The sequence below is a fragment of the Vigna unguiculata genome, chromosome 3 (genome assembly GCF_004118075.2).
Source record: "Vigna unguiculata cultivar IT97K-499-35 chromosome 3, ASM411807v1, whole genome shotgun sequence".
Classification (NCBI taxonomy): domain Eukaryota; kingdom Viridiplantae; phylum Streptophyta; class Magnoliopsida; order Fabales; family Fabaceae; genus Vigna; species Vigna unguiculata.
This window is the reverse complement of record NC_040281.1, coordinates 28,124,606-28,135,738: the sequence shown is the minus strand read 5'-3', so window position 1 is coordinate 28,135,738 and position 11,133 is coordinate 28,124,606. Positions and strand designations below refer to the sequence as shown.

Below are 11,133 nucleotides of genomic sequence, written 5' to 3'. Positions count from 1 at the left end.
AAAGGAAAAATACCTTGAAGATCTGCTTAAACCTTAAAGAACAAGCCAAACAATTAAAAGAGAGTAAAAAAGTGTATAACCAAAGTAACAAAAAGAAGAGCTACAAAATAAGAGTCAAACATTTTCATGAAAATAAATAAATAAATAAAGATAATCAAATGTGTAACCTAAAAATTATTTCATAGAATGAAATTGAGGAACACCTATTTGAACATAACCATGTACAGAGAGTAAAAATTATGTAATAAGAAGAAGAAAAATTACCTTCAAAATTAAATCTTGAAAAACAAACCAGACAATTGAGAGAGTAAACAAAGTATATAACAAAAAACAAAGAGAATGAGAAATATGTTATATATATATATATATATATATATATATATATATATATATATATATATATATATATTATATTATATATTATATTACTATGTATATATATATTATATGTGTGTGATATCTTATGTTTATATATATATATATAATTATTTATATATATTATATTATATTATATATTATATTATTATTACTATGTATATATATTATATGTGTGGATATCTTATGTTTATATATATATATATATATATTTATAGATATATATTTATTTTAAGTATATATTATATTATATTATATAATAATATAAATATAATAATATATATTATATTATTATGTATATATATTATATGTATATGCGTAGATATTTTATGCTTTTATATATATATATATATATATATATATATATATATTTTTTTTTTTTTTTAAATTTTTATAAATTTGTCATGTTATAAATTTGTTTATAAAAGATCTCACTAGTTAAATGATTAATTTGTTTTATACGTATATATTATATATATTATATTATATTATTATGTATATATAGTATATGTATATTATATTATATTATATTATATTATATTACATGTATATGTGTAAATATATATATATATATATATATATATATATATATATATATATATATATATATAAGTATATTTTATTTATATGTATATATACTATATTATATTATATTATATTATATTATATTATATTTTATGTGTAAATATATTATTTATTTATATATATTTTTTAGATTATTTAATAAATTATAAATAGTTTAGTAATTTAAGCGGGGACGGGTATTTGGGCGGGTATATATATATCCCCATCCCCATCCCCATCCCCAGTTGAAAATTTCGGGTATTACCCATACCCATACCCATACCCAGTCAAAGCGGGGATTCCCCGTCAAAACGGGGACGGGTTCGGGTGATACCCACGGGCACGGGTTTATTTGCCATCTCTACTCCTCTACTTTCCTCCACCTTTCTCTGATTCCCTCCACCTCTAACCATTTCTCACTACATCTAAGTGGAACTGTCAAAATGAGTTGGAATCCGTGAGTCAATCCTGGGTTGAAAATTTTTACAAATTTCAATACGGATTGATTTTTGACCCGGCTCACCCGAGTTGAATCCGTGGTGAGCCGGGTTAGTGAGCCAACCCGCAGATAAAAGGGTCATACAAGTGGTTTTTATTTTTTTTGTTAAGTTGGACTTTGCATTTAGGTCATGTTAGGTTGTCTTTTTATCCAACACATAAATAATTTGTATTTTTTTTATTTTGGTTTGTATTTGGATTGTATTAAAGTTGATTTATATTTTAATTAGAATTACAATTTAGTTTGACTGAAAAAAGTAAAAAAAAAATTATTTTTTTAATTAAGTGAACCTGTGAACCAACCTGTTTAACCTGACAACTCGTGATGGGCTAGACCGGATTTGAATTTTTTTGGCTCGCTAAAAAGTGAGTTGGATTGAATTGATTCACTAAATCATCAACCTGTGGTAGATCGAGTTGGATTATCTATTTTGATAGCTCTACGTTTAAGCTTCCACAAAATTAAACTCGAATACCAAAACAAATTTATCAAGACAATTACCGTCCGTAAGATCATCAAGTACTTCTTAAACTACAAAACCTAAGGAAATATTCTATGCAAGCTATGCTCAAAGTGAGGACATTTGGAGAATGTTAAAAGTTTTAAATTGTGCAAAGATGCAAAAAGATAGAGGTTCTAAGATAGAATATGTGATCTAGATTTTGACATCTAATACTTTTAAATAACGTTAGTGTTAATTTAATAAAAAAAAATATCAAATTGATTTTATTTAACAAATATTGAAATTTAATTGATTAAAAAAATTATCAAAAGTGAATCATAAACGTGAATATAAGAAACAAGCCTAACTTATACTATTAATAGATATATAATTGTGAATGATATATTTGAAATAAATAAAGGGTGGTTATAGAGAATTAATAAATATAATATGATTGGAGATACTTTAAACAGTGGTGCTTCTTATAGAAAGAAAGAAGTAGTTAGGTCTTAAAGGCTATAATAAAAGAAATGTGAGTATAGGTAATATACTTGAATAATCAATCGCTATATTATATAAAATGTTTTATGAAATAGAGGTTGAGGTAACAATTTCTAGTTAGTTTAGATTCTTTCTAAAGCTTTATAGAATATCCCTCTTTCATACACACACACACACGATAAACGATAAACTAAATGTAAAATTTGTTTATTGTAAGTGTAACACTATTTAAAATTATTAAACAAACAAGTAAAATAAATGTATTTTTAAGAGATTATTCGAAGAATAATTTAGTTTGTGTGAAGATAATGGTTTAATACTAACATATAGTAAGATATAACATTTTTTTCGATTGAAGGTTGAGATATATCAATGCATATAATAAAAAGGAATAAGAAAAATAAAATCAAGTAACTTTTACCATAAAACGTGTTACATGAGAGTTGACACCCTCCCTTCTTCATACTCATTTAATAATATTAAAAACTAAATTTAATAATTTTTAGTATTGTTAAATAGGAATATAAAAAAAATAGAAAATATCAACCTAGCATGGTCATACATCTATTTTGCTTCTCCATTTTACTTACAATTTGATAGTAATAAAAAAGTGTTAAATCGTACACAGGCGTGAAAACCTTGTAGCTAGTGACTTAGAAAACTCTTAAACCTAGAGCATTCAATATTTTTGACTTGTCTTTGTTTGGATTAAAAATCTCTGTATTTTTATATTTGGTTATTCTTATCAAAATTATAATAAAGTACAAATTGGGTCTATAATTGTTAATTTTGTTCTAATTATTAATTTATTGATTTAATTATTTTAAAAGCAATAACTTAAACATGATCTCGATAATTATTCAGACTCATTCTCTAATAATTTCAAGAGTATGTGATTGTCTTTTGAAAAAAAAAAAATCCAATATATCTTTCAATAAACATGAGGAAAGAACAACTAAACAAATCAATGATTCCTTGGAGACCAAGTTTCAACCAAGAACATCAGAGGATCTTTATGTTTCTAACTACAAAAGCTATTAAGAATAGATTTTATACATACACAAATCTTCCATGTACTATCAAGGGTTTGTATTAGGTAATCACCAACTGCTGAATATAACTTCAAAATTACTTATCAACATTCACCACAATGCACGTACAACCTTAAACGCACACATGAATCAAAGATTATCACGTTCTTCAACTTCATCTGTGACATCACCAACCTCATTCTCTTCCAAGGACCTTCCCATGGTTTCCGTAGTGAAAAAGTACGTGATCAGCATTCCCAATAAGCAAACTCCTCCAAGTATGATAAGTGTGACCTGCATCCCAATTCCCTTACTGTACCCATACTCCTTCTTGTGATGAGAAGCCCAAAGAAAGCCCACAGACCCAATCATGGCCCCAACCTTCCCAGCCGCCCCAGAAATGCCATGACAAGTTGACCTAAACCTCGCCGGAAAAAGCTCCGCCGGGACTATGAAAGTGGTAGTGTTGGGGCCAAAGTTGGCAAAGAAAAAAGCAAGCCCATACAAAACCATGAACCATTTGTTCTCTTCGTTTTCCTCAGTAGTCCAAAAAGTGTAATAGGGAATCCCAATGATGAAAAAGATGAGTGCCATGAAGAAAAAACCCATCATTTGAATTTTGACCCTGCCCCATCTGTCAATGAAGTAGACAGAGAAGAAGTAACCGGGGATGGTGGAACACACTGTGATAACGGCTTGGATCCAAGCCACGTGGATAGCCTCCTTATAGACGTCCACGTTTCCGTTTTCGTTTTCGTTTTGGTCGAGGTAGCGTTTGTATATTTCACTTTGGAACAAGACTTGGCTGTAGAAGACAATGTCGACGAGGAACCATGTTGAAGAAGATGCAAAGAGGTCACGACCGTGGCGGCGGAAGAACTCCCTGGAAAAGAGAGGGTAGGGATGTGGGATTGGTGGCAAAGGGGAGTCCTCTGCAATCATGCTCAGTCTTACATCAAGAACTTTCTCCATGTCCTTTGCTGCTTGCATCACATTGTGCTCCACTAACGCTGTGTACCTGATCATTGCATTGCATCTCACTTTCTTTACTTTAAACCATGATTACAAAATTAACCTAGTCAAGGAAGTCTAAATCTTAACACACCAACTTTATACTTATACATCTTATTTTCTATACATTGCTAAACTTTCTTATTCCTATATATTATATACGTGAATGATATCTTATATAATAAAAATTATGCAAATTTTAGAAAAATCACAAAAATGGACAACCGGTGACAATTTGATATGATTTTCTTGTGAAAAATTCTTTCAAACTTGATACAACTTGTCAGCATGGTACAAAATTTCAGTATGTTGTAATTCTTTTTAAAATTTTGATTGAAGACATTATGTCAATTTGATACGACTTCTTATAAACTTAAGTTATATCGATTTGGTACAACTTTAGTTGATTGTAATTTTCTTTTTTTAGTTTTAATTTAAGTTATGTCAATTTAAAACAACTTCAATATATACTCTAACATAAACTAAAATCGTGCAGTTTGGTATGATTTTAGTATATCATAATTTATTTTTTTTAGTTTTAATTGAAGTTGTGTCATCTTGTCACCACTTCAATTTAGTAAGTCAAATTAGTACGATTTATTGAAAATGAAATTATACACCAGCACAAAATTTTTCCTTTAAAGTTGCACCATTGTAGCAATTTTGAAATTGCACCATTTTTTTGTGCTTTGGCCTACATTATCACTTGTAGCTACATTATTATTTGTTTTTTCTAATCCTTTAAATAGATGTAAATTCTAGAAGTGTATAGATGACCATATTAATAAAAGGATTAAATATATTTGTAGTTGCTAAACTTGGACATGAAATTGAAATTTGTCAAATTTTCAAACTTTGATATATTGTGTTGTCTAAACTTTAAAAATGATGAATATAATCATTTTAACCCAATATCATTAAATTTTGTTTACCTTGAAAACAAAGTTATAGGTTGAAATTGAACTTAAAGATATCAAAGGTATAAAGAATTCAAATATCAGTCTAAAACTCACTTTAATATATAAAAAGTGTAACTTTTAATAAAATATTCCTTCTTATTCCTATATTTCTTTCTTCGATTGCAAAAATAAAATTTATAAATTAATATCATCATCATTATGAGATTTAATCTCTCATAGGCTTAATTACAATACATTGTCTCTTTCAAACAATAATTATTATAATGGTCCATAATCTTAATACATATGATTTTTTTTTGTCAATGCACCTTCTCCCACCTAACAATAGAAAGCATAGATTTATAATATATTTTAGCGTCTTATAATTTAAGTTTAAGTTTGACTCTAATTCAATTTATAAGTGAGTTTAATCTTACTTTATTATAAGATTATGGAGTAACATTGTAAAAGATTTTGTAATGTGTAATTTATTCATTATTTTAAACCTTAGTATTACGATGTTTGTGTTTCTTTATCATATCCTGTCCCCTGCTCACAGCCCCAACTGTTACTTGGTGAGTTCTCGTCATTAGAAGGAAGTAAAAATCATGCCAATTTGTTTTTTTTTTATGAATTGCTTACCAAATGTTTGACTTTTATCCAAAAAAAAAATACTGTTTTTTATAGAATGTACTTAGATGAATTGGTACGGAGTTACAAGAATTACCACTATTATTCTAAAAAAAAAACTTGTGTGCTTATTATAAGGGAAATGTACTTTCTTAAATACTAGAAAATGTTTATTTAATATATTTCTCACTTTTATTGGGCTGCAACTTGGAATTTCTGTTTTGTACCCGGCATTCTTTCATTGGGCACGTGAGACACGTGGTTTCTTGGTTTTGTCTTTATAGTGTAATCTCTTTGGTTTGATAAATGCTTAATTTTCAACTACATGTACACCTGAATAATAGAAGGAAGCCACATGTTTCTTACCACTCCATTTTTTTCTCTTGATAAAAGCATCCGTTTGAAAAAAAGAAAAGAAATAGAGGGAAACGAAGAAAAGAAAAATAATTTTATTTGTCATATAACCAATCATGTACACACTCATTCAAATCGGCAGTCATATCCCTTTTTCTTCACCAAAATTTAACTTCTCATACTCAATCAACTAGAATTTACATAAACATGTTTTATAATGACTTATTCGTCATCATTTTCGTAATGTTTGTTGTGGATGGTCCTCATTTTGACAGAATGTTTAAAATGGTCCTTATTTGTACCGAATGTTTAAAATGGTTTTCATTTTTACCGAATGTTTAAAATGGTCCTCATTTTCGCAATTCGTATTTTATTTAGTCATTTTCTATATAAGTGACACTGTTTGTATTACGTTGTATTAGGGTGTGTTACGTGTACTGTACATATGGTTCCATTACGGATTTAAACGGTGTCACAGAAAATGACCAAATAAAATACAAATTGCGAAAATGAGGATCATTTTAAACATTCGGTAAAAATGAAAATTATTTTAAACATTCTGTCAAAATGAGAACCATCCGCAACAAACACTATGAAAATGAGAATGAAAAATGTATTTAAGCCTTTTATAATCTATTTTATTTTCTCTCTCTTCATTGCACACCACTTATCTTATTTTTATGTCTTTCTTCTTGTTTACACATTTATTGTGAAAGAAACTCAACTAGAATCATCATCAGCATGTCTTTGTCAAATTTTGGTTGTATGCTTCTTCACTAACCAAAATTACCAATTGATTGCAAACACAGGACACAGCATATATTTATCTCATATTCGTTGGACGCTAGAAAAACCATAATAATAATTATAATAATAATAATATTATTATTATTATTAAAATTAGAAAGTGTGAATTTGTAGAAAGTGAAAATAGTGAATGGAGACGGGTAACTACCTGGCGGTTTCGGGCATCATCATGCGCCAGTAGTAAGTCATGGCTGCCGGAACGGAACCCAGCATCAGTATCAACCTCCATGCGACGTCAGCCTCCGACGACTTCGACGCCGCACGAAAAATGGAGCACACCACCACCGTCACGGTGGAGCTCGCCAATATTCCGAACCCTTGCATCGAAAACACCGCCGCTATGAACGACCCTCGTGTCCTCTTGTTCGCAAACTCCGACATTATCGTCGAAGACAGAGGGTAGTCCCCACCAATACCCAGCCCCAACATAAACCTAAAACATAACCCATTCTCATCATAAACTCAACTCAAACATTTTTTTTTTTAAATTACATTTATCATCAAAAACATGAATGAAGGCAATCAATTGATATGAAGATGAGATCAATGTAACAAGTTAATATTTTGAAATTAGTCATAGTTAGTGTGAAAGCAATCACTTTTTTAGATCAATTAACACCGAAATCGTCATAAAAAGTTGACTTTTATAATTTGTTTGATGTGAGAAAGTGTACCTCATGATATATCATACGAATAATATCAGTTTAATGTAGAAGACCAACATAAATGTCGAGAGAGAGAGAGAGATCAAGATTTAGAATGTATTTATGTATGTATGGGTTTGAGGAAATTAAGATTTTGAAACCTGAAGAAGCCAAGAGTGACGAAAACGCAGGTTTTTCTTATGCAAATGGAGAAGGCAGAGGCCAAGGAGCTGAACACCATCAACAGCAAGGCGAATCCGTAGACTCGCAGCCGCCCCTTGAGGTCGCCGAGCCTTCCGAACACGAGCTGGCCGACGGCGGTGCCCAGAAGCGCGGCGGCTACGAGGGCGGAGGTGACCACCGGTGGGGTCTGAAAGCGGTCGTCGCCTTTGCGGTGGTCGTAATATATTCTCCCCATCATCTTGATGATGAGAGTGATTGAGAAAAGGTCATAGGCATCGGTGAAGAGTCCCATCCCTGCAATGATTATGGCTTTGAAGTGATAGTATTGCGTCCTCGCTGTGTCGAGCTCAGACAACACCCTCAACCTCGCCATTTTCTGCAATTCACTTCAACCTCGATGCTTAATTCACTCTACAATTATGGCATATATGGGACCTTTCAACCATGGTCACACACGACTTTGGTTGCTCTAAACATAAATGTGTAAGTAAGCATTTATGGGTGATTATGAAGAGACAAGGGCCACAATTTTTGTGCTTTAGCGTATTCGGGCTTCTTGTGTGCTACGTATGAACTAATACAATTAGTTTTTGGTTGTATGTATCGAGGAAACTGGTGTGGGGCAGATTATGTGAGTTGTTTGAGAGAAATGAAGTAGGAAGCTGGGTGGAAAGCGAATTAGACAAGTTATGTGAAGAACCAATTAGGTTATAAGTCAAACCTATGACTGCATCATTCTACAGAAGATGCGAATCAAATTCCAGGTTGAATCATGGTAAATTCGTATTATATTTCACATATGCCGGCGTGTCGCCATTTTTTTAATGGCTGGGTTCTTAGCTGTGAAGCCCTACACTTTGCTTTTGTGTAACTAACTGAACATACTGTACCCAAGATTCCGACGAAGTTAGGAAATTTAAACATAGATTTTATCTTCTTTTTTCTTATTATTAAATTTAGATTGGACTCTTTGCAAGATATATTATAATTGTTTTTCTTATAAAAATGGTATTTGAGTTTTACCGGCATGCAACTTAATTCAATCTATTTTCTTTTTGTCTCTGTTATATAATTTATGTATATAAGTCATTGTCACATGAATTAATGGTCATGTCTGTATATTTATAGGAATTATATACTAATTTTATCATTTTATATAATATTTATGCGATAACCCAGAAAATCTTATATTGTTCTTGCAGAGAACAAATAAGATGAGTTAGGCACAAACGTCACCTTACCATGTAGTCCACTATCTCCTCAGTTGGTCTCTTCCCGGTTGATACATGTCAGCTTGATACGAGGTGTTCAGCCACCTAACGTCGACGACATGGTTGTCAAGTCCCCAAGTCATCACCAACATGCTGAAGACCTGTCAGCAGTGTTCTCCGCGCTACGCCAATATAACCTTCGCCTCAATCCCGACAAATGCGTGTTCGGCGTTGACTGGGGTAAATTCCTTGGTTTTATGTTAACCCAACGCGGCATAGAGGCCAACCCTGAAAAATGCAAGGCTATCATCGAAATGCGCAGCCCCACTACTGTTAAGGAGATCCAACGTCTCATTGGCCGTCTCACAGCCATCTCTCGTTTCCTACCCAAACTAGCCGAACAAACCCAACCCATAATCCAACTCCTCACCAGTGCAGAAAGGGCCTTTGGCAGCGGTTGTTTTTAATATTCTGCACCGGTTCGGGAACCGAAGCATATTGGGGCGAGGCCAAAAGGTCATAGCTTTTTGCCTCGGTTAAGAACCGAAGCCATAGAGTCCCCTTCTGCCTCGATTTTGGGTACACCCGAGGCCATAAGGGCTTTTTTCGATACCCTTTTGGCCTCGGTTTTGGATGCACCCGAGGCCATATGGGCTTCTTATTTTTCCACCACTTCCCTTTCTGCTTTGTCTGCCTTCCAGCTTGACCCCCCTGCTGCTGCTGCTGTTTCAAACCCTCTCTTGGGTCTTGTTCCGCCCAACCCTGACCTCTGGGCTCTACGTAGGTCAGAGAGGGCCTCACTCTCTGATCCTTTGAACAGTGCAATGCAAACCCTGCAGACCATGGAAGCCATGAACGTTCGCGGCAGCCTTGCCTCTTCAATTGAGTCACTCAGCAACATCAACCAGGACTTGCACCTGAAGCTGCAGCAGCAGCGCATGGCGACAATGATGTTCGGTGGGGACAGCCAGAAAGGTGAGAGCAGCGTTGCGCTGAATGGGTTTGGGAATCAGAAGCTGCTACAACCGGTTTCGTTTAAGAACCTTGCGATTTCGAAGCCAGAGAACTTGCCAGCTGGCAGTTCCATAAATGGTGGTCCAAGTCGCGTGGTGGTCTCGCGTGGTGGTGGCTGGACGTGAGACGAGACGGCGGTGGCTGGATGCGAGACGAGACGGCGGTGGCAGGAGGATCGCGTGGTGGTCTCGAGTGGTGGGCTCGCCGGAAGTCGCGGAGAGAAGAAGAAACAGCGACGACGGCAGCGCAACAGCGGCAGTGGCAGCGGCAGCACGAGAGGCGGTGGCAGTGGCAGCACGAATTTGCAGAGAGAAATGGCAGCTGCGCGCGTGAGGAAGAAGGGGTTCTGTTTTTGAGCCCTAATTAAACAATATGGCCTCGGTTCCACTTAGAACCGAGGCCTATAACCGGTTTTGTCACCGGCTTTTCCCCAACCGAAGCCTATAGGTCCCAACGTCAATGGCATTTTTGAAATTTTTGGCAATCTTTTTGGCTTCGGGCCTCCTTAACCGAGGCCTATTACAGCGTTTGGCACCGGTTTCTTCAGAACCGAGGCCTATAGCAGCGTTTGGCACCGGTTTTTTGCTAAACCGAGGCCTATAAGTTGCCTTTAATTTCAAAATTGCCACCGCACCGTTATATGCTTCGGTTGCTGGTCAACCGAGGCCTATAAGGCGAGGTAAAATCGTAATTCTGCACTAGTGCCTAAAGAAATCCACCCGGTTCACGTGGACTGATGATTGTGAACAAATCTTCCAAAAACTCAAAACAACCCTAACCTCCCCACCTATCCTCCACAAGCCGGACACCAGTCAACCCCTGCTAGTATACATCACGACCACCGAATATACCGTCAACGCCGCGCTTGTTCAAGAAATAGAAGGCACACAACATCCTGTGTATTTTGTGAGCAGAACATTGCAAGATCCCGAAACCAGATATCAAATGATAGAAAAACTGGCCCTATC

General features: G+C 34.2%; 1 protein-coding gene across 1 annotated transcript; it reads right to left on the bottom strand.

Moving 5' to 3' along the window:
* Positions 1 to 3,281: 3,281 nt before the first annotated feature.
* Positions 3,282 to 8,589, bottom strand: LOC114176269 (probable inorganic phosphate transporter 1-9). Its single transcript, XM_028061251.1, has 3 exons — positions 7,919 to 8,589; positions 7,262 to 7,546; positions 3,282 to 4,430 (listed from the first exon to the last, which is right to left on the bottom strand). Exons 1-3 carry the CDS (start codon positions 8,311 to 8,313, stop codon positions 3,563 to 3,565), a joined length of 1,548 nt encoding a protein of 515 aa, XP_027917052.1. The 5' UTR covers positions 8,314 to 8,589; the 3' UTR covers positions 3,282 to 3,562.
* Between the last annotated feature and the right edge of the window lie 2,544 nt (positions 8,590 to 11,133).

Bases quoted from the DNA above. Each gene is read 5' to 3' on its own strand.
- LOC114176269 (XM_028061251.1), bottom strand. From the start codon at position 8,313: ATGGCGAGGTTGAGGGTGTTGTCTGAGCTCGACACAGCGAGGACGCAA. The intron at 7,547-7,918 runs GTTTCAAAATCT...GTTATGTTTTAG, and splicing joins GTCACTCTTGGCTTCTTCAG to GTTTATGTTGGGGCTGGGTA. The intron at 4,431-7,261 runs GTAGTTACCCGT...TGCAATGATCAG, and splicing joins ATGATGCCCGAAACCGCCAG to GTACACAGCGTTAGTGGAGC.